General features: G+C 37.3%; 2 protein-coding genes and 1 non-coding gene across 5 annotated transcripts in view; all 3 read left to right on the top strand.

The window, feature by feature from the left end:
- The window catches only part of ANKUB1 (ankyrin repeat and ubiquitin domain containing 1), a 47,879-nt gene extending 41,144 nt beyond the window's left edge, over positions 1-6,735 (top strand). For all 3 annotated transcript variants that reach the window (XM_036017906.1, XM_028505079.2, XM_036017907.1), the window contains one exon: positions 5,463-6,735. In XM_036017906.1, the coding sequence (XP_035873799.1) occupies positions 5,463-5,592 (130 nt within the window). In that variant the 3' untranslated portion in view covers positions 5,593-6,735. The remainder of the gene's footprint in view (positions 1-5,462) is intronic.
- A 5,729-nt stretch (positions 6,736-12,464) lies between these two features.
- COMMD2 (COMM domain containing 2) lies at positions 12,465-23,353 on the top strand. Its single transcript, XM_028504496.2, has 5 exons — positions 12,465-12,593; positions 12,690-12,767; positions 13,441-13,523; positions 14,339-14,512; positions 20,362-23,353. Exons 1-5 carry the CDS (start codon positions 12,527-12,529, stop codon positions 20,557-20,559), a joined length of 600 nt encoding a protein of 199 aa, XP_028360297.1. The 5' UTR covers positions 12,465-12,526; the 3' UTR covers positions 20,560-23,353.
- LOC114491242 lies at positions 23,182-23,317 on the top strand. Its single transcript, XR_003684044.1, has one exon. It is a non-coding gene; the product is annotated as a small nucleolar RNA SNORA21 (small nucleolar RNA).
- Positions 23,354-24,269: the final 916 nt, after the last annotated feature.

Genomic DNA, 24,269 nt, shown 5'->3' with positions numbered 1-24,269 from the left:
GCAAAGTAAGAATAGAGGGAACACGCCTCTATGTAATAAAGATCATATATGACAAACTCACAGCCATCATATTCAGCAGGCAAAAACTAAGAGCATTTTCCTTAAGATCCAGAACAAGACAAGGATGTCTGCTTTCACCACACTTATCCAACATAGTATTGGAAGTCCTAGCCACAGCAATCAGACATGAAGAAGGAATAAAAGGCATAAAATTGGAAAGGAATAAGTAAAACTGTCATTATTTGCAGATGACATGACACTGTATATAGAGAACCTTATAGATTCCACCAAAAACCTACTAAAACTGATACATGAATTCAGTCAAGTAGCAGGATACAAAACAAATATGCAGAAATCTGTCACATTTTTATGCACCAATAATGAACTATCACAAAAGGAAACTAAGAAAATTCCACTTATAATTGCATCATAAATTAAAATACTTAGGAATAAATCTAACCAAGGATGTAAAAGACATGTCCTGGAAAAATTGCAAGACACCAAAGAAAGAAAGTGAAGAAGATATAAATAAGTGGGAGTACATACCATATTCATGGATAGGAAGAATTAACATCATTGAAATGTCTGTACTACCCAAAGCAATCTATAAATTCAATACAATTCCTATCAAGATACCAATGGTGTATATCATAGAATCAGGAAAAATATTACAAAAATGTATATGGAACCACAAAAGACCCCAAATAGCCACCCCAATCTTGAGAAAGAAGAAAAAAGTTGGAGGAATCATGCTACCTGGCATTGAACTATACTACAATACCATAGTAATAAAAACAGCATGGTAGTGGCATAAAAACAGACTTATAGATCAATGTAACGGAACAGAGACCCCAGAAATAGCCCGTGCCTTTATGGTCAATTAATATTTCACAAGCCCTTTCTGGTATGCCTCAGATGGTTGGAGCATCATCCTGTATACCAGTAGGTTGGGGGTTTGAATCTTGGTCAGGGTACATATCCAGGGTTGTGGGTTCAATCTCTGGTTGGGACATATATAGGAAGCAACTGATTGATGTTTCTTTCTCACATCATTGCCTGCCTCTCTCTCTCTCTCTCTCTCTCTCTCTCTCTCTCTCTCTCTCTCTCTCTCTCATCTCTATCCCTCCCTTCTTCTCTGAAATCAATAAACATTTTTTTAATTTTTAAAAATAAGGTAGTGGTGGAATAAGCATGGGCAATCCCACATTCACATGTGGTGGATATAAATTGGGAGGGATACCTTGGGAGGAAGTGATCTCAGCCCCAGACCAGACTGCACAGCCCAGGGTTCCAACATCAGGAAGATAAATCCCCAAAACTTCTGGCTGTAAAAGTCAGTGGAGTTGGGGCCACACAAGAAACTGCCAGATTTTCAGGAAACTTTGCTTAAAGGGCCCTCATGCTCTTAAAACTTTTCCAAAGCCACATACTCTGAGATTGGACACCAGGGCAACTGCTGGAAGGGTGTCAGTCACATACAGGGAGTGGGGGAAGTGACTGGAAACAGGTCAAGTGCCAGGCAAACCCCCAGAAGCCAGGCAGCAGCGCAGTCTCCTCTCTGAGCTCTCCCCCGACAGAGAGCCACACAGTAGTGAAGCTGGTTGCCCCACCCTGGCAATTACCTAAGGCTCCACCCCACACAATTTTCAGGTGCCTTTTATAGGGAGTCAGAGCAACTCTACTTAATACAGAGGAACAAACACAGGGAGACTGCCAAATTGAGGAGACAAGGAAATATGGCCCAGATGAAAGGACAAAACAAAACCCCAGAAAAAAGAACTAAATGAAATGGAGATAGCCAACCTATCAGATGCAGAGTTCAAAACACTGATGATCAAGATGCTCAAAGATCTCACTGAGTATGGCGACAACATAAAGGAAGAAATGAAGGTTACACTAAGTAAAATAAAGAAAAATCTATAAAGAACCAAAAGTGAAGGGAATAAAGCTGGGATTCAAATCAGTGATTTGGAACATAAGGAAGAAATAAATATTCAACCAGAACAGAGAGAAGAAACAAGAATTAAAAAAAAAAAAAAAAGTATAGTATAAGAAGATTCTGGGACATCTCCAAATGCACCAACATCTGAATCAGGGATGACAGAGAAGAGGAAGAGCAAGAAATTGAAAAGTTATTTGAAAGAATAATGAAAGAAAATGTCCCTAATTTGGTGAAGGAAATAGACACACATGTCCAGGAAGCACTGAGAGTCCCAAACAAGTTGGATCCAAAGAGGACCACACCAAGACACATCATAATTAAAATGCCAAAGTTTAAAGATAAAGAGAGAATCTTAAACACAGCAAGAGAAAAGCAGAATTCCCTACAAAAGAGTACCCATAAGACTACCAGATGATTTCTCAAAAGAAACTTTGAAAACAAGAAGGGACTGGCAAGAAGTATTCAAAGTGATGAAGAGCGAGGACACACAAACTAGATTGCTCTGTCCATCAAAGCTATCATTTAGAATTGAAGGCTGATAAAATGCTTCCCAGACAAGGTAAAGCTAAAGGAGTTCATCATCACCAAGACATTATTACATAAAATGTAAAGGGACTTAAGATAAAGAAGATCAAAACTATGAACATTAAAAAGGTAACAAATTCACAACTATCAACAACTGAGTCTGAAAACAAAAACAAATGAAGCAAACAACCAGAAGAGGAACAGAATCTCAGTTATGGAGATCATTTGGAGAGCTTTCAGCTGGGAGAGGGTAGAGAAGAACGGGGGAAAAGCTGCAGGGATTAAAAGCATAATTTATAGGTACAAAATAGACAGGGGGGTGCTAAGAATAGTATAGGAAATGGAGAAGCCAAAGAACTTATATGCACATGAACTAAAGTCCATGGATATGAACTAAAGAGGGAGACTTGCTGGAGGGAAGAGGGGTACCAGGCAGGGGGGGTGGGGCAAAGAGGGAAAATTGGGACAACTGTAATAACACAATCAATAAAATATACAAAAAGTAATATTTGACATGGAGGCAAAAACACAATTGGGTAAAGATAGTCTATTCAATAAAAGGTGTTGGGGAATTTGGACAAATGTGTGCAAAAGAATAAGATTATATCACCTTCTTACATCATACACAAGAATAAACTCAAAATGGATTTTTAAAAAATATTTTATGTACTTATTCATTTTTCAAGAGAGGGCAAGGGAGGGACAAAGAGAGGGAAAGAAACATCAATGTGTTCTTGCCTCTCGTGTGCCCCCTACTGGAGACCTGGCCCACAACCCAGGCATGTAACCTGACTGGGAGTTGAACCAGCAACCCTTTGGTTCACAGACTGACACTCAATCCACTGAGCCACATTATCCAGGGCTCAAAATGCATTTTAAATAAAGACTTAAATGTTAGGTGCAAAACCATAAGAATCCTAGAAGAATACACAGTCCGTAAAACTCAGACATTTCTCATAGCAGTATTTTTTCTGATACATCTCTTTGGCAAGGGAAACAAAAGAAAAAAGCAAATTGGGACTACATCAAGCTATAAAGTTTTTTTGCACAGCAAATGAAATCATCAATGAAATGAAGAGACAACCCACTGAATGGGAGAGCCTGTTTATCAATGGTATATCTGATAAGGGCTTAATACACAAAATTTATAAAGGACTGATAAAGCACAAAACCAAAAAAAAAAAAAATCCAATTTAAAAATAGCCAAAGGACCTGAAGAGAGACTTTTCCAAAGAGGACATACAGATGGCTAATAGACATGAAAAAATGCTCAAAGTCACTAATCATCAGAGAAATGCAAATTAAGACCACAATGAGATACCACCTCACACCTGTCAGAATGTCTATCATCAATAAATCAACACTAAAACAAGTGTTGGTGCCCTGGCCAGTGTGGCTTAGTTGGTTGCAGCATTGTCCTGTACACCAACTGGTTGGGGGTTTGATTCTCAGTCAAGGCATATACCTAGGTTGTGGGTTTGATGCCCAGCTGGTGTGCATATGGGAAGCAACTAATCAATGTTTCTCTCTCACGTTGATGTTTCTCTCTCTCTCTCTTTCTCTTTCTCACACTTCCTCTCTCTCACAAATCAATAAATATATTTTTAAAAATTAAAAAAAAAACATGTGCTGGCAAGGATGTGGAGAAAAGGGACCCCTTGTGCACTGTTGGTGGGAATGCAGACTGGTGCAGCCACTGTGGAAGCAGTATGGAGATACCTCAAAAAAATTAAAAATGGAACTGCTTTATGACCCAGAGATTCCACTTCTAGGAATTCACCTGAAGAACAGAAACATTAATTTGAAAGAACATAAGCACCCTGTCTTCATTGCAGCATTATTTATAATAGCCAAGATTTGGAAGTAGCCCAAGTGTCCATCAACTGTAGATGAGACAACTATGGTGCATTTACAATAGATACTACTCTATCATAAGAAAAAAGAAAACTTTACCCTTTGCAACATCATGGATGGACCTCAAGAGCACTATGCTAAGTGAAATAGGCCCATCAGAGAAAGACAAATATCATATGATTTTACTCATATGTGGAACCTAATGAACTAACACGTAGAACAGAGAGACTCATAGATAGTAGGCTGACAGCTCTGGGGGTGGGTGGCTGGGGTGGAGGGATTGAGCAAAACAGAAAAAGGACTGATGGACATGGTCAATAGTGTGGTGATTTCAGGGGGGAGGGGGTGGGTGGAGGTAGAAGAGGTATAAGGGGGATAAATGGTAATAAAAAATACAATGAAAATATAAGTAAAAGTGGAACTGCCTTATGACACAGTGAATCCAGTTCTAGGAATATATCCAAAGAAACCTGAGACTGTAATTGGAAAGACTGTATGCACCCCTATGTTCATTACAGTGTTATTTACAATAGCCAATATTTGGAAACAGCCCTAGTACCCCTTAATAGATTAGTAGATGAAAAAAAGCTGTGGTATATTTACACAAGGGACTACTACTCAGTCATAAAAAATAAAGAAATATGTAAAGTGAAATAAGCCAGTCAGAAAAAGATAAGTGCCATATGATTTCACTTGTATATGGAATCTAATGAACAAAATAAACCAACAAACAAAATAGAAGCAGACTCAGATACACAGAACAGATTGGTAGCTGTCAGAGGGTAGGGGGATTGTGAGCTGGGTGAATAAGGTGAAGGGATTAAGCAAAGAAAAAGAACCTCATACACAGAAACAGCAGTATGGTAATTACCAGAGGGAAAGAGTAGGTGGGTAGGAGGAGGCAGAAGAGGGTAAAGGTGGGATAAATAGTGACAGAGGGAGACATGACTTTGGGTGGTGAACATACAATACAATATAGATTATGTACTGTGGAATTGTACATCTGAAACCTATATAGTTTCATTAACTAATGTCAACCCAACCAGTTCGATAAGATTTTAAAAATATAATATAAAACCTTGAACTTTATTAGTGAAAAATAAACAAACAAACAAATAAATAATGTCTTGGTTTTTTACAGTGCTTTTAAAGAGAAACGATGGCTTCAGCAGTTAGAAATAGCAAGAGTCCTAGCCAAAAAGAGCGTTTCTCACCTGACTACCCAAGGAGGACTGAGAGGATGTGAAAATCTGGTGGAATCTGCACATTGAAGTCATGACAACATCAGTTTGGGTGAAAAACTGATCAAATAGAACCTCCAGTTCTAATGTTAACATTTCTAATCAATGTTCTAATGCTATGTAACTATGAACAGAATATTTCATGGTAAACACCATGTTTTCTTGAACTCTTATATGAAAATTTAAAACATTTGTTTTTGCATAAAGAACCTGAGGAAGAATCCATAAGAAACTGAGAACAGTAGTTGCCTTAGAGGTAGGAAAACTGGAAACAAGGACAGAAATAAGAATTTTTACTGTTTCCCTCTCAGAATTTGTTGCAATTTTTTTTAAACCACATGAATGCAGCACATATTTTAAAAAAATAAAATTAAAAAAATTCTACCTAGGGACAGTTCCTAGGAGAGTTACCAATACCATTTAAGTCTAGTACTGGTCTCAGACATCTTTTGAATATCTGTTAACATAATTTGTTAATTGTCTTAATTGAGGTAAAGTCCACATGCAGTGAATTGCATGTACAATTTACCTACAGTGATCTTACATGTAAAATTTAATGACTTTGACAAATATATGCATTTGTGTAACCAATATCCCAATCAAGATGTAGAATAATTCCATTACCCCAGAAAGTTTCTTTAAGCCTCTATCCCAGTCTATCTCAGGCCCCAGTAAGCAACCACTATTCTGCTTTCCATCTCCATGGACAAACTGCCCCAATCAAAGGAATCATATAGGTGCTCGCCTTGTGCCTGGGTTATTTTGCTCAACTTAATATTTTGAGATTCATTTACATTGTTGCATGTCTCAATAGGATGTTCTTTTTTATTACTGATTAGTATGCCATACTATGGATGCACTATGATTTATCTATTCAACTATATGGACATTTGGGTGGTTTAAGCTGCCATGAGCATTGTTGTAAAGGTCTCTTTCTGGACATATGTCTTCATTGCTTTTGGTCAAATACCTAGGAGTGCACTTGTTAGATAATAGGGTAAATACACATTTAACATTATAGGAAACTGTCTAACAGTTCTCCACAGTGGTTTTATGATTTTAACTTCCCTAACAACGTACTGATTACTTCATTCTGGTTCTGGTTGCTTCACATACTGGCAAAATATGGTGTCTTCAGTGTTTTTGATTTTTAGTTATTCTAAATGACTAAAATTATGGTTTGAAATGACATATCATTGTGGTTTTAATGTGCATTTTCCTGATGTCTAATGATATAGAATGCTTTTTCATATGCTTATTGGCCATTTGTATATTCTCTTTTGTGAAGTACAAATTGTGCTTCTTTTTTTAATCCTTTTTTTAAAGATTTTATTTGTTTATTTTTAGAGAGGGAAGGGAGGGAGAGAGAGAGAGAGAGAGAAACATCAATGTGCGGTTGCTGGGGGTCATGGCCTGCAACCCAGGCATGTGCCCTGACTGGGAATCGAACCTGCGACACTTTGGTTTGCAGCCCGCACTCAAGCCACTGAGCTATGCCAGCTAGGGAAAATTTATGCTTCTTGAAACTTGAAGTATTGGGATGTTCATCTTTTAATTATTGGTTTATTGAAGACTTTTAGATATTCATGATATAAATTCATCAGATAAATATATTGCTATTTTTCCCAGCCTGTGGCTTTTTTATTTTATTAATGATATTTTTGATGAATAAAAGTTTTTAACTTTAAGTACAATTTATCACTTTTTCTTTTATGATTCATGCTTTTGTTTCTTAAAAAGTTTCTGCCTAATCCAAAGTCATAAAGACATTTTCATATATTTTAAGTTTTACAATTTTAGTTTTTATGTTAAGCCTATAATCCATCTCAAATTATTTGTGTGTGTGTGATGTGAGATGAGGTAGGATTTTTTTTTCCACTTAACCATTTATCAAATTCTTCTAATACTAGTTGTTGAACAGACTTTCCTTTCCCCCATTGAATTATCTTTGCACTTTTGTCAAAAACCAATTTACAATATATGTATGGATCCACTTCTGGACTCTATATTCTATTCAATGGATCTATTTACATATCCTTATACTAATAACACACTGTTTAATTACTATAGCTTCATAGTGGGTCTTGAAATCAGATAGTATGAATACTTCAACTTTGTTCTTTCTTGAATTGTTTTAGCTATTCTTAGTTCTTTGCATTTCCATATAAATTTTTAAATAAACTTGTCATTCTCTTTATAAAAGCCTCTGGGATCTTGACTGGGCACAACTGACATCATAATAATATTGAATCTTACAATCCATGATGTATTTCTCTGTCGATGCTGTATGTCCCCATTTAAGTCTTTCTCAATTTCTCTTATCAATGTTTTTTAGTTTTGGGTGTAGAGATCTTGCAAACCATTTATTAATTTTTTCCTAAATATTTTGTTTTTATTCTATTTGCTAGGAAGTTTTTAAAAATGGATTCTCTTACAACAGTCAGAAACAACTAAAATTTAAAGCTCACTTTTAAAATAACTTTAAATTCTTAGTTAAATATTATGAGGTTGGGGCATGTATAAGGTTAATACAAAAGAAAATACAAGTCGGTGGTAAAGAGATACTGTAAGGCAGCGTGTGTACACTCCTGTGTGTTAGATCAATGCAGTAGCAATAAGAGGAGAGAGTGACTAGACGAGGGCACAGCAGAGGTTCTGAGGTACTGATGACATCTGAGTTGTTCATCTAGGTTAACAGGTGTGTTCAATTTGAGAAAATTCAACAAGGATTATTTTTATCTGTACCCTTTTTATATGCAGTTTGTAACCCAATGTAAAAAGTAACTAAATTTTGTTTTAAAAATCTCAAGTCCTTAACAGCCTGCTGAACTGAACTGTGATTCCTTGCGGGATGAAAATATTTTATGTATCACTGAAACACAGCCAAGAAAATGCCTGGTGAAGCGATTCTGGAGCTGAAATGCCTAAGGAGAAAGGAATATGGGGAAATAGAAGGGGAAAGAAATGTTGACAGAGAAAGAAATATGAGGAGAAAATGTGACAGGGCAATTGATATGGAACAATGTTTTCTGACAGAATCAACTGAAAAAATACCAAGCATTTATTCTCTCTTTACTTTAGCTCCAGAAATAAAATAGGTTAAGATGGCTTACTTAAGATGTACAATGAAATACCATTAAGACATTATATACTTATAATGTTATACAATTGCAAAGCATAATTTTTAGCATGTACAGAATACCCTGGAACATATATTCTAAGCCTGAATCTTATTGAAGTCGCCACCTTCTTTATGCTTCCATGTTATTTTGTTTATTCTTCAAGCATTACCACTCACCACACTGTACTGAAATTACTTAGTTATCTTCCTCACTGAACTGTCATCTTCTAGGGGGAAAGGGCATTGTTTTATTCAACTCAAAATTGCCAAGGCATAGCATATGTTTGAACCTTTGAGGAACTGCTCTATAAATATTTGTTGAGTTGAATGAATTTTAGGATGAATATGCACATGGAATTCTCAATGATTTGTCCATATAAAATCTCCTCCTATAAAATATGAACACATCAGTTTACAAATCCTTGAATTGTTTCATGCTAATTGATTGCTTTACTTGATCATCAAAATCAATTTCTTAATGTGAATTTATTAGTTTATGCATGGTACAAAAGGGTAGTAATTAAAATAACCATTTGACAAATGAAGAAGCTAACTGTGTAACATATAAAAACAAGGTGTTGGTGGCCCTACACTTAGTAAGTAATAGAGCCAGATCTGGAATCTAGATCTTTGATTTTTTTTTATTCAGGTAATTTCCTCTAAACAACATTGAATTTGACAGCAGTCACTCTCTAAGTTAGCCTAGAAAGTTTTAACTCCAGGCTGGTTTCCACCAGCTATTAAATGACTTCTTGGCTCCCTTCTTTGGCCATATCATTCTGCTACTCGTATTTCTACCTTCACCTCCCCTGACCCCACTTCATCACAGGGAAGAAGGACTATATCATATTAGTATAATATTGTATCTATTTATATAAATTCATTTCAGCACTTCTTATTTCCTATACAGACAGTCCCCTTATATACAATGGTTCAATTTTTGAGTTCTTCAACTTTGCAATGGTGAAAAAGTGATAAGAATTCAATAGAAACCATACTTCAGATTTTGAATTTTGATCTTTCCCTGGGCTAGCAATATGCAGTCTGATGCTCTCTGGTGATGCTCCTGGTCAGCCATGAGATTGCAAGGGTAAGCAGCCAATACTCTTCATTGCGTTGCCAACGTTTTTGTTTCAGCTCAGTGCTTCAGATATTCTTCAGGCCCAGTCCCCTTTCAGTTGCATATCTTAATGGTGCATACCCATAAAACCATTGTTTTTCACTTTCAATACAGTGTTCAATCAATTACATGGGATATTCAACACTTGATTATAAAATAAACTTTGAGTTAGATAATTGTCCCCAACTACAGGCTTAAGTAAGTGTTCTGAGCATGTATAAGAACACTTAAACTAGACTATGATGTTTGGTAGGTTAGGTGTTTCAAATGCCCTTTGACTTATGATGTATATTTTTCTATTTAAAAAATTTTTTATTGATTCCAGAGAGGGGGAAGGGAGGGAGAAAGAGAGGGAGAGACACATCAATCAGTTGCCTCCTGCACACACTCCAACTGGGGACCAAACCTGCAACCCAGACATGTGACCTGACTGGGAATCGCACCCATATCCCTTCAGTCTGCAGAATGACACCCAACCTAGCCACACTGGCCAGAGCATGACATACATATATTTTATAATCCTCGCCCGAGGATATGTTTTTTATTGATTTTAGAGAGAGAAAGAGAGAGAGAGAAACGTCAATCAGTTGCCTCCCATACATGCCCCCAACCAGGAATGGAACCTGCGGCCTAGGTATGTTCCCTGATCGGGAAGGAACCCACAACCTTCCAATGTACTGGATGACTCTCCAACCAAATGAGCCATCCGGTCAGGGTGACTTATGGTATTTTCAATTTAAAGTGGGTTTATTGGGACAATACCCCCTCATATGTTGAGGAACACCTGTATACAAAAGGGGGACATGAAAAAATGGAATTTATTTATAAAAATTTGTATTTAAACTTCAGTTACCTTCCAAGTGCTCTCCATTTGATGAAATACTCCTATTAAAATGTTTTTTTCTACTGCTCAAAACAGTTTCTGAACTCATCGATTTTGATACTTTTTAGTACTTCTGCTGTTTTTTGTTGCACCTCTTCCACATCAGCAAAACATTTCTCTTTGAGGACTTTTTTCATCCAGGGAAACAACAGAAAAGTTGCTTGGGAAGAGATCAGGTGAATAGGAAGGATGGGGCACAGAGGCCATGCCATTTTTTGGTCAAAAACTGCTGACCACTCAGCACAGTGTAGGCAGGTGCTCTCACAAATCACCCATTATGAAAATGGGCAAACATGTTGAAAAGAATCTTCAAAAAAACTCACCGAAGCTAAACACAGCCTCTCATAGCAACGCCAACTTGGTACACTGATACAGAAGGGTTCCTAGAACATTCACCTGGCAGTGGAAGCCTGCACTACAAGGGGCCCGCCCTCCAGAAGATAATTCTGATTTTGGGGGGTCCTTCTTCATATGTATTATTTTGGAGTATCTCCTTTGAATCCATTGAAACTACTTGTTACTGTAACCTTACTGATTTCCTTACTAACTCACAATTTCAATACAGTCTTTGATGTGTGTTCATCATATATTTGTAGAAAAATCGTGATTTTACCTTTTCTGAAAAGCATTCTTAAATAATGGACATTTTCTCCATAATGTATGAATGAATACAGGCTTCTCCAGGAAATAATGCTATTTTTGCTGATCTGCAACTTACAGTCTAAGTAAAAATCACTCTCTCTCTGGAAATGATTCTTTAAGACCTAACTACTATAACAAGTTAGTTCAAGGACTTGCCTTTCTGTGCCCCCTTCCTTGGAGGAAACAAAGAATTTTAATTTCAGTCAGATGTGAGGAACAAGGTAGACACAGCACACAGCTGACGAACTTCCAATTTTCACTCTGCCCAGTGTAGAAAGAGATGTCTCAGTCCCTAGACATAAGATAGGTAAGAAGTCTCTCTCTCTCTAGGTTTCTTCCCACCACAAACAAAGAGGGGAGATTTGGAAAGTCATGTTCCTATCAATTAGCAATTCTGTAGTCTCTTATATTTGAACCGCAGCAGGTAAGAAGAGACAGATGGGAAAAGAACCAGAATTCTCACACTGTACTCAACACCTAAAAATTAATTGTTCTGGGCTCTGCAAACATCAGTCCTTTCCGGCATCATCATCTTTATCCTAATCTATAATCACTCAAAGAATTTGTTAAACACCTTCAGCTTTTGGTCTGCTGTGTAGAATGATGGGCTTTTGAACAAGTGGTCAAGGGATCTGATCCTCTCCTCCCAGCTCCGTCAAAGGCTTATTAGGTCCTTTTGGAGCTTTGATTCTTCAACTCTAAGAACAAGTTACTGAACACATTAAATAAGATACATTAAACAAAATAACATACGCCAGAGCTCTGTGCAAACTAATAGCTCCATAAAACTTAGTTTCAGTTGCCTGACTTGCCAGTTTCCTTATTTTTATGGGTAACAATAAAGGTAAGGATAGTCCCTGACACCGTGCTTAATAACTGTTAGCTACTGATATAAACGTACATTCCGCGGGAGGGGGCTTATCGGATTTTAAACATCTTTGGTCTCCAACAAATCCTAGCACCTTGCACCCGCGAGGTTACATCTGAGAGACAAACTTACGACCGAATCTTCTAACCCGACTCCCGACCCCGCCCTGGGCCAGCCCGCACCGCAGCAGTGCTTGAATGTAGGACGGCCACCGCCCGGAACACAAAGCTCGGGATGTTGAGGCGCCGGAGCTTTTTCGCTCTAGGACTCAGATCCGGAAGTGGCGAGGGCGGGGTCGGCTCTACGGATGAAATTGGCCGCTAAGCGAAGATGCTGCTGGACTTGTCGGAGGAGCACAAGGAGCACCTGGCCTTCCTGCCGCAAGTGGACAGCTCGGGTCAGGAGACGCGGCAGCGGAGGGTGGTGTTCTGTGGTCTGGGGAAGGAAGCAGAGGGAGCGCGCGTTTCTCATGATGTCCTGGCTTCCGTTGCAGTGGTCGCCGAGTTTGGGAGGATTGCGGTGGAGTTCCTGAGGCGAGGCTCGAACCCCAAGATATACGACGGCGCAGCTAGTAAGGAGGGGAGGGGCGCGGCCCTGCAGGCTGCGCGGTGGAAGTACTAGCCATTCTCTATAGTGCTGGGGAGAAAGGGGTTCTTGCGACTCCGAGCGTCTTGATCCCCTTGTTGTAGAATAAAACCAGAAGGGCTCTTCAGTCACGGCGCACATCCTGCAGGTTTCCTAAGTAGCTGTTAGATTTTTTAAGTTTCTGTTAAGTCGATTTCTTCGTGTGTAGAATCGACATACTACCATCTGCCAGAGATACTATATAACTTACTTTCACCAAAGTGTGTGGAATAGTCCGGTGTTTGGTTATTATTAGCTGTGCACACATCTTTTGGTGAGGTATTGTCTTTCCCGCTGGACTAGGGGCAGTTTCTCAGATGAAGTCAGTCTCTGTTGAGTTCCTCTTCTGCCAGGCTTGAAGGAACAGTGCCTTCAAGAGAGGGACGTGCCCCTGGTACTAGTCTCTGGAGTCTGCATTTTGTAAAGGTTAGAAGATGGAAAATACTGCAACCATTTGGCTTAGACTGGAGAACGAAAAGGAGGCTATTACCAACTCATTATTATTAATTGCAGTGTTTAAAAAAAGGAATAATGGATAATATTTATTCTTAAATAAGTTTGAATAAAAGGATAAATATCACACAATAATGTCTTTGCTCACTTTTACTTTTTTTCCTCAGGAAAACTCAATGTGAGTCGTGACACTGTCCAGCATGGTGTGGAAGGATTAACTTACCTCCTCACTGAAAGCTCAAAGCTCATGGTAAGGGCTGCTGTAGACTGTCTTATACAAGATTAGCCAAACCTTAAGAAGGTCATGTATACTCTACTTCATAGCCCTGGCAGGTACCTACTTATTTCAATAATGTTGTTAATGGTTTATAATTGATTTGGTGAAGCCATGCCCATACAATATGACTATAACAATCTGCTGTCATGAATACCTCATGTTAGTATAAATTAGAGTTGCCTATAATTCTGCATGTTATTGAACCACATACGATAGTATGTATCCTAAGAGGAGGGAGAACATAATGATTCATTGTACTTTGTGTTTGCATATTAGCAGTATCTGGCTTGATGGTGAAGAATAGAAGAGAAAATTGGTCATTTTAATAAATCTTTTTTATATGTTAGTATTTTTATATATTAGAAACTCAGATTTTATTTTATTTTTTTAATCATTGTTCAAATACAGTTTTCTCCTTTTTACTCCCAATCCAGTCCCCCCTCCCACCCTCCCCACTTCCCTCCCATTACCACCCTCCCCTTAGTTTATGACCATGTGTCCTTTAAGTTTGTTCCTGTGAACTCTTCCCACTGTCCTCTTAAATTCCCTCTTCTCTCCCCTCTGGTCACCGTCAGCCTGTCCTCTATTTCAGTGTCTTTGATTATATTTTGCTTGAGAAACTCAGATTTTAAAATAGTGGGCAAGGATTGCTTTTAACTAAAGGGTGTTGATTCTTTTACTAGACAAAAGAATTAGGGGATTTTATATTCTTTTGTGTATATCAACTATTTTAGCATTTACTAGACAAAGGTAAATTCTCATGTTCTGTTAAACTCAATTCATTGTAGATTTCTGAACTGGATTTCCAAGACTCTATTTTTGTTCTGGGATTCTCTGAAGAATTGAACAAATTGTTGCTTCAGCTGTATCTGGACAACAGAAAGGAGATCAGAACTATTCTTAGTGAATTGGCACCAGACTTTCCCAGTTACCACAGCCTTGAATGGCGACTAGATGTACAGGTATGGCGGTGGTGGCTTCTTCTCCTTTTAAATCTGAAGTACAATATAAGATTTATTTTAGGTATATGTCCTCAGGCCTATTATATTCTTTACCACCTTAACCAAACTCTGGTTTGAAACTTCAGTTTTTTTAATAATCATTTTCAGGCCATTTCACAAATAGTTCATTTTCTAATATTTTTAAGGTATCAAATCAGTTTAATTTGTAACTTTGTAAGGAATAAGTTATTTTGGAAAAGGAGATGGTTATGCGTATTCTTTTAAGTGATGCTTAGATTTTTAAAAACTTTTCTGTTGAAATAAATACACAAATAGAAGGCCCTGGCTGGTGTGGCTCAGTGGATTTAGCACTGGTCTGCAAACCAAAGGGTCGCTGGTTCTATTCCCAGTCAGAGCACGTTCCTGGGTTGCTGCCTAGGTCTCCAGTAGGGGGTGCGTGTGAGGCAACCACACATTGATGTTTCTCTCCGTCTCTTTCTCCCTCCTTTCCCCTCTCTCTAAAAAAATAAATAAAATCCTTTAAAAAAATACACACATAGAAAAGTGTACTAGTCAGTGAATGTATAGCTCAGTGAATTATCTCATGGTGAAAACACCCATGAAGCCAACGCTTACCCATGACCAGCATCCCAGAGGCATCCTCCTTACCTCCTACCAATTGCTTCCCCTTTTCTCACTTCCAATACGTAGATTACTTTTGCTACTCTTTAGATTTCTGTATAGGGAATGATTCAGCAAATGTTCTTTTGCATCTGGCTGTGTGCACATTGTATTTGTGAGATTCAGCTATTGACCAAAGGGGAGTTTACAGACTATTACATGTAGCCCTTTATCAAGCATTGACAGATTAAAAGATGTTTATTGAATGTATCCATTTGTTGATCAGGGCTTTGCTAAATGCTTTAGGAAACAAAAGCATAAGATGCTTTCTTAGCTGGAAAAAATATTTTAGGAATATTAGATGTTCTCAAAATAACTAGTAAATAGAGGTAGTTGTAAAATGTGGTTCTGGACGAGGAAAAAGAATAGAATTGTATAAATCAAGGTACAACTGAGCAATTCAAAAAAGCTGTAGCTCAGGTAGTTCAGTTCAGTGTACACAGGAATGCTCCAGAAAAGCTTCAATGTGAGACTTCAGAAGGATAAATGAATAGAGAAAACCAGGGTGAATATTCTTGACAAAGGAGACTGTAATCTGTAAAGGCCCACGTGCATATGGAAATGAGCATGTTGAATGTGTGGTATAGCTCAAGCCAGACTTGACTGCATATTGGAATGACCTGGGAGCTTTTAAAATTCTTTGCCTCACCCTCCCCACCATGAGATTGTGACTTATTGGTATGGGTTTTTGCCTGGGCATCAGGATTTTTAAAAGCTTCCCATTCACCCAGGCAATTCTTATGTGCAATAAAGTTTGTAAACCTCTGTCATAGTGGATTCTTCCCAATTTGAATAGTAGTAAGGACATCCAAATAGGTTATAGAAATTCAGTTAGAAGAGTTTAGCAGTTGTAATCTAATGTGATGAGTGCTTGAATAGATATTAACACGGTTATGGTATAAACCAGATTATAGGCTCCATGAGGGCAGGTACTGTGTCTGGTTGACTGCTGTGTCCCCAGCACAATGCCTGGCATATAGGAGGCATTCACTGCTAAATATAAAAATGGTAGGGAGGGGAGCTAGTGGTGAGCACCTTCTTAAGTTGATTTATTAAATATTTTTTGCATGCCTATCATGTGATGCAGATACAGCAAAGAACAAGGTACAGTTTATGCTCTTGGAATCATCATAAGCAGCAAGTCCTGTAGAGCTAATGAGGAGGAGGAGATCGCTGGTTAAGCCTTTATGTTTAGGTCCTTTCTGAACAACCAGGTGGAAGAGAAGTGGGGATGGTCATGTTCATGAGATTCAGCAGTAATTTCTCTTTTACATCTTTACCTCTTTGTGTGGGGATATCTTCTGACTCTTAGGGTTTGGTAGCCCTTGTAAGTTCTTTTTGTTGTTGTTGTTATTGATTGGCTTTGAGTTTTTCTATTATGAAGACATTTTTAGAAGTTAAAAAGTTAAGCAATTGAAATTCTAAAATCAAATTCAAGAGAACTCATTTATGCAGTGAAATGAGTTTGAATAGCTGTGTTACTGCTAGGATTAATACAGTCTAAAGTTAAGGGTATACTGAATGAATATTGCCTCACGGTGAAATGCATTTCAGTGCTAAAAAAGCTACAGAAAACTAATTGATTTTGTGAGCTTATTAGTTGAAATTATTACAAGCGATTTAAACTTTTTAAAATTTATTTATCTATTTATTTTTAGAGAGAGGGAAAGGGAGAGAAACATGGATAAGTTGCCTATCCTTCGGGGACCAAACCCGCAACCCAGGCATGTGCCCTCTCCAGGAATCGGACTGATGACTTTTTGCTTTGTAAGATGATGTCCAACTAACCATGGATGACCTCCATGCCTCACTGGTCAGGGAATTATTACAAGAGATTTTTAACTAGAGTGGATTATTTGCTTATGGGAGAAAGACTTGTCAAACAAAAACCAGCTAAAAGACTAGGAAACTAATAACAGGATATAGAACCTTTCATTTTTTTTTAAGATTTTTTTTTATTTTTTAATTTTTATAGAGAGGAGAAGGGAGGGAGAAAGAGATGGAGAAAAACATCAATGTGTGGTTGCCTCTCACGTATTCCTACTGGGGACTTGGCCTGCAACCCAGGCATGTTCCCTAACTGAGAATCGAACCAGCGACCCTTTGGTTTGCAGGCCAGTGCTCAATCCATGGAGCCACACCAGCCAGGGCTGAACCTTTCATTTCCAAGTAACTGACTTGTCTCATGGAGATGGGTAATGAATGGATAGTTACCATCAAATTATTGTGCAGTTGCTTATGGGGAGTAAATTAGTCATTACAGTTTAGTTTCTAATAGAAACATTTCCTGTACTTCATAAATAGCAAGTATATTTAACACCTTTGTTAATAGCATCAGTTAAGTTAAATGCATCTGAAATTGGTGGAGGAGGATGTTACTTTTAGGGTTGATTTATTTAAAGTTGCTGTTGAAATAAGTTCATATCAAGAACTTTATGGGGTACTGTTCTTTATCTTCTAGTAGTACCACTGGCTGTGATTCTAATTTCTTTCTGAGAAAAAACTAGGCCTAATTTTATTTTACTAGGTGTTTGTTAGGGATATTATATAGTCTTTATCTGGAAATGTTAAAGAATGGTACAGATAATTATCTGTAAAGGTTTTTTAGATATCCTGGTTATCTAAAAATGGGAGGATAGATTGAGCAACCTTAAGCCTTTCGACAAGAAAATTCATGGCTTAATTGCACGTATAGATAGATTTGGCCCCTATCTGTCAGTACAGATACAGGGGAAAAAAGAAATATAAACCATGCATAATTGAATGAATAAGTAATATTTTTAGTAATCATATTTATTACCATTTGCCTTTCTATAATCTTGTGTACTAGAGAAATAATCTTACAGGAGATAATTTACTTTACAAATACATATTTTATGTTTGGGGACTAGTTCACCCAAAGGGATTGATCTATTGTTTTCAAATAATTTTAAGACATAAAATCTCAGCTTTGAATCAGTATCTTGGGTTCTTTTGGATGCACAAATGACCTAGAATTAATTGAAAGAAGTTATTAGGGTATTCTATGTTGTGGTATTAAGTTAATCCTAAAATCTTACTTTAGATTTGTTACTCACCAGAAGTCTCTTTCTTCTATTTGGCTGCTTGTCCTTTGACACTACTCCAATCGTTTTAGATAACAGTCTTGCTTTCTTGTATAACAAGATGTTTCAGGTTCATCTTGTACAATTCCAGACCTAGACCTGAATCGAATTAGCTATTCAAGGAGGTCCTGGTTCCTTGTAAGAGAGCACACTCTGGTGCTAGGGTTAAATTCCATCATTTCCAAGTTGGTCATTGTTCCTAGTGGTTATTTTCTTTTAACAAAAGTACTTTTTTAAAAATTTTTGGGATGTATCATATAAACAAAAGGTTATAGATACTCAGTTTAAAGAAGAAGAATAAAATAAGTACCCGTGGCCAAGCTTAAGAACTAGAACACAACCAGTACCATTGAGTGTCCCTTTCCAAGTCAGAACCCCCTCCCAGCACACTGGAGGTAACCACCACCCTGAATTTTGTAATTTTTTACTTTATAGTTGGTTTTTTTTACACTTTTTTTTTTTCAGTAAACTGGATTTTTTAGATTTTTATGTTTTATTCTGTGACTTGCTTTTTCCATTTAACCTTTTTTTAGATTTATCCATGACAATTCATTTTGCTGTAGTATATTTCTTTTTGCTGCCAGTAAGCATTTCATTGTATGAATATTCTCATTGTATCCATTCTGTTAGAGAATATTTAAGATGTTTTTAATTTTTGACCCTTAGCAACAAATACTATTATGAATACATGTATATGTATAAGAGTTTAGGACATATACCCAGGAATGGAATTACTGGAAATATATATTGTTTTCCAAAGTGATTCTCTTGTCACTCTCACCTCAGTGGACGAGAGTTCCATTCTGTAACTTGCAGTGCTCTGTATGGACAGCTTTTTAGTTCATGCTATTCTGATTCGTGCAAAACAGTGTTTTATGGTTTTATTGGCCATTTTTTTTGATTCCTAATAAAGTTGAACATAGTTGCCTATTTTTATCTATTTGTATTACTTCTTTTATTAAGTGTTTATAGGTTTTTGGCATGTTTTTTCTCTTGGTTTTATGTTTTGTTCCTTTTAAATCAGAGCAGTTGTTCATGCATTCTTGGATACTAGTCTTTTTTGGGTTACATGTGTTACCAAATAACTTCTCTCATTTTATAGCTTGTTTTTCCATCATCTTTAGGTATCCTTTGCAGAAAAGTTAATAATTTTAATGTAGCTAAATTTGTCACTTTTTTCATTATGCTTTGTGCCATTTATATCATGTTTAAGAAATCCTTCCAGGCCCTGGCTGGTGTAGCTCAGTGGATTGAACACACCAGACTGAACTGAAGGGTCGCTGGTTTGATTCCCAGTTGGGGCACATGCCTGGATTGCAGGCCAGGTCCCTGGTGTAGGGCACGGGAGAGGCAACCACACATTGATGTTTCTCTCTCTCTCTTTCCTTCCTTTCCCCTCTCTATAAAAAAATGAATGAAATCTTTAAAAAGAAATCCTTCCAGCCCTGGCTGATGTGGCTTAGCGGATTGAGTGCCAGCCTGCAAACTGAAAGGTCACTGTTTTGATTTCCAGTCAGGGCACATGCCTGGGTTGCAGGCTGGGTCCTTGGTTGGAGGCATGTGAGAGGCAACTGATCTCACACAACAGTGTTTCTCTCCATCTCTGTCTCCTTCTCTTCCCCTCTCTCTAAAAATAAATAAATAAAATCTTTAAAAAAAAGAAAAATCCTTTCACACTGTAAGTTTGCATATATATTCTCATTTCTTTTTTTTTATTTTTCCCAAAAGCTTTGAAGTTTATTCCCTAGCTGGTGTAGCTCAGTGGGTTAGGCATTGTCTCACAAACTGGAGAGTTTCCAGTTCGATTCCTGGTCAGGGTACATGCCTGGGTTGTGGGCCAGGCCTCTAGTTGGGGGCATGCGAGAGTAAACCAATCGATGTTTCTCATGTCAATGTTTCTCTTTTCTTCTCCTTTCTTCTAAAAATAAATAAAATCTTTTGAAAAAAGTTTTCACGTTTACTTTTCATTTTGAAGTCTGTGATTTATCTGAAATTTGTTTTTTTGTATATGGTATAAGGTAATTATAAATGTTATATATTCAGCATGATCATTAAATAGTTATGTTCTTATTCCACTTAATCAAGCTTGCAAGCAGAAGCCTCAGGCAACAGATAAAACCATCAGTGACTATAAAGCTACATCTTAACCAGAATGGAGATCGCAACACTCAAGTTCTACAGACAGACCCAGCCACCCTGCTGCATTTGGTTCAGCAGCTGGAACAAGCATTGGAGGAGATGAAAACAAACCACTGCAGGAGAGTCGTGCGCAATATCAAGTAGTCCCGGTTTTAAGATTAATTCCCTTTGAAGTACTTGTGAATTAATGATATGCAGCAGTTACTTTTAAAAACCTTTTTTTATTAATTGATGGTGATAACTACATATAGATTCTATGAAAGTTCTTTTCCTATGACAAGATGTGAGGTCATGTTCAAGGCTAACATAAAGTTCCTTTCCTGGTGCTAAATGTGGCCACCTTCTTGACAAATTAACATGTATTTTATATTATAAATGTGTAAATAAGATTGAATCAATGGGAAATGAATCTCTAGTGTTCATATTGTCTGTATATATGAATGACTGTTATTTCTTTAGTACTTCTTTTGACTGCTTAACTTTGTTATTTTCCTCCTTATTGACCAAAATGTGAAAGTAAAATTCACAGTATTACTCTTATCATTCTGAATGTTTCTAGACAATTCAGTGTTTTCAACCTTTGAAAGCAACCCATGGATGCTAATAGCCACAGAATAGTTGGAAATAAAGATAACATTTTTAAAATGCTATATTGTTTGGACAGCTCATGCATTTTTCTTAGCATGCAAAGATAAGTACTTGCCATGTTGCTTAAGTTTGAATTGATGTGGCTAATTAGTTTAAATATTTAGTATTCAAATTTTTGTGATCATATATTACACTTTATCAAGGACTGTGTTTTCCCCCAGGACCCAAAGAATCTAAGAAACACGCTGTCATTTGCATTTATAAACAATGCATGCAGGAGTAGTATATTGGATTCTTAATTATGTGGATAAAAATGACATTCACTTTTTATATTTTTGGCTGAATAAAGTATAAAGAAGGAAAGGGAGATCATGTTTACTACATTTCAGACAAATATCCCTTCTTCCTTACAAACTGGTTTTTTGTTTTGGTTTAGTTGTTTTAGTAGGTAACTATAAGCTATTGGCCTGAAAAACTCAGATGCTGATGTGTCAGGTCAGCGTGATCGAGTGCAGGGTCACAGTGGAGAAAAGTCATATGGAAGAGTAGAAATGGGGATTCGGTCTTAAACATGGGCCCTTATTCTGAGAGTCTCATCCCGGTGGGAAAACCTAGGAAGGCTTGTCAAACCGTCAGACTCTAAACTGCACACTAGGCTCTATCAATACTTTGCCTCCTGAGAAATAGATTTTCAGGTCAGAATGACATCATATTCCTTCTTTTTCTGACAAGCCAGCCAATCAGGAAACAGACCATTTTCAACAGAAAAGCACAGTTAAAATTGCTACCCATCAGCCCACTGTGGGCATGCGGGTCACTCTTTTCCCAAAGGTGTATGTTCTACAGTTGCAAAATACCTATATCAGATAGCAAACTATAATCAGAAATAATTTTTAATTACAGTGATAACTTGATTGATGAAGCTTTGTTATTAACAACCTGACAAAAGGAAACCTTATATATTACATGAAATAGTACCATATGTCATCCAGTTTTAAAGCAGTATGCCTGCCAAGCTTAGATGATAAAAATAGCTCCGTGAAGCTTCTTATTTGTCCATATTTGGTGGAAGATAAGCAGCACTGACACCAAGGCAACCTTTCTTCCACTTCATATAGACTGTTCTTACCCCAATCAAAGAGGGCGTGTGTTAATCTCTCATGTATCACAACTTCCTGGCCTCTCTCTCTCTCCCATTATTTCTGATGTGCTGCCTTCTTCACCTTTGTGGGCCAGAGTGAGTTGGGAGCAGTCTTCTGACACTGTTTTGAACCTGGGCCTCACTTTTTAGTACAGGCTAGTGAGGAAGCCTCTTCCTTGTGTAAACATTCCATCCCTTATGGACAGCTCTGCCTTGTTGGTTCTATGGCATATTTGATTCTGTGTGTGTGTGTGTGGCTTGTTTATGGACATATTTTCTGCAGATGCAGTCACTGTTCCACTGTCCTGTATGATCAAGTTTCTTGATTCTGGGTAATGTGCCTTTTTATCTATTACTACCTAAATTCTTATTAAAACATTTGGATTACTAGTAAGCTGATTTTTCAGGACTAACTCATCTGGGTTTAGACTTAACTATCATGTCTTTCATGACTCAAACCCAGATCAGAGCTGTAAGAAATAATATTTGTTTCACAAAATCAACATATACTTTACCCCCTGGAATTCTCTGTGTTTCACAAGATTTCAGGGAGTTTGTTACAGACATTTTCAAGCTTACACAAATTTAAAGCAGCAATTGGAAAGGTGGTGGAGAAATGCTAAGACGGGAATATATCTTCTTTGAAAACTGAAAGATAAGAACCTGACAGGAGAGTTTGAAAAATCATTAAGTGTGTGTGTAAAGGATGCATGTATGGGGGCTCTTAATCCTATGAAAACGTTAAGAGGCCAGTCTTTGGAGCTGGATAAAAGAGTTTGAATTTAGGCTCTGTGGCTTCTTACAGGTCCTTGATAAATTCACAAAGCCTTGTCTTCTTCATCTCTAAAATAAGAATAATAACACCTATCTTACTGGCTTATGGGGACTAAATGAGACTATGTATATGGAATGTTTAGCACAGTCCCAGGTTTTAGAAAATACTCACGTAGACTGAGATTTCATTATTTTATTGAATTTATCTCATTATGTCCCATAAATATTGGGAGATAATTCAAGAAACAGAAAATAGTACCTGGCCCCTTTGAAAAGCACTCATTGGGCCTTTCGCTGATGACCCACTGAGCTGTCAAGAACAGGCAAAGTAAAAACACCGCTTTTGGGTGAAGTGACAGCATGTCGTGTTGTTTCGCTTCAATCGGTGGTGTGACAAGGGGTTAAAAAATTAATTAATTAAAAATTAAAAAAATATATTACCTGGTAATTTCTGGTTGGTAGGATTATGGCTGTTTCTTTTCCTTTAATTTCTGTAATGAGTTAGATGACTCATTAAAAACAATTTTGAAATCTGAAATGAGAAAAAAAGATCAGGGATTTTAAGTGCACTTTTAGTAATATTTTTGTCCAAAATTTTAATTCTTGGAATGATATACACACATACAAGTTCTCCAGAAAACTCAGCTATTCAAAACTCCTTAGCTCCCAAAGGACTCAGGTGGTCAGGCCAAGGGTTTCTACATAGAGGTGGGTCTAGAGTGTGTTTTTTTTTTTCTCCGTAGTGAAAAATCATGGGAGGCTCAAGACGTTATCTAAGCCCGTTCTCTTCTTTTTAGGTAATATTTCATCTAACTGAAGAATTACCTGCATTGTTTTTAGTCTCCAAAGGAAGACACATAATACATCTTCGCAGTTTTTTACAGTCCTTATGGCCAGGAAGTCCTTATGGCCAGGAAGTTCTGTCAGCTGCTATATTAAAGTCTTCCTGCTGTAATTTACTCAATTGTCTCTGTATTTATTTTACCAAGTATATGTTTAAGTCCCTCCTTAACTTACCTTTCCACAGTTTCCATGATCCTATGTTACTCCCATCTCTTTTCTTTCACAAATGGTAGAAAATATTTTGGTAAAAAGGGTGTCATAAGACATCGCGTCTAATTTAAATAGTAACTTTTTAAACCACCGTGACTGTTATGCTCAAACTTGAAAACTTATTTTTAAAGACAAAACACATGAGTCCAACTCCATCATTAATACGGTTAGTTCAGTGAACTGATTTACAAACTTTGAAAATGATCTTTTAGTTATAAAAGCCAAATAAGCCCATTATTTCTCAGCTTTGCAAAACAGTGTACTAAGGAGATGAAAAAACAGTGATATACTTTATCAC

Source organism: Phyllostomus discolor, chromosome 2, assembly GCF_004126475.2.
Source record: "Phyllostomus discolor isolate MPI-MPIP mPhyDis1 chromosome 2, mPhyDis1.pri.v3, whole genome shotgun sequence".
NCBI classification, from domain to species: Eukaryota; Metazoa; Chordata; class Mammalia; order Chiroptera; family Phyllostomidae; genus Phyllostomus; species Phyllostomus discolor.
This window is presented reverse-complemented; position numbering and strand designations above follow the sequence as displayed.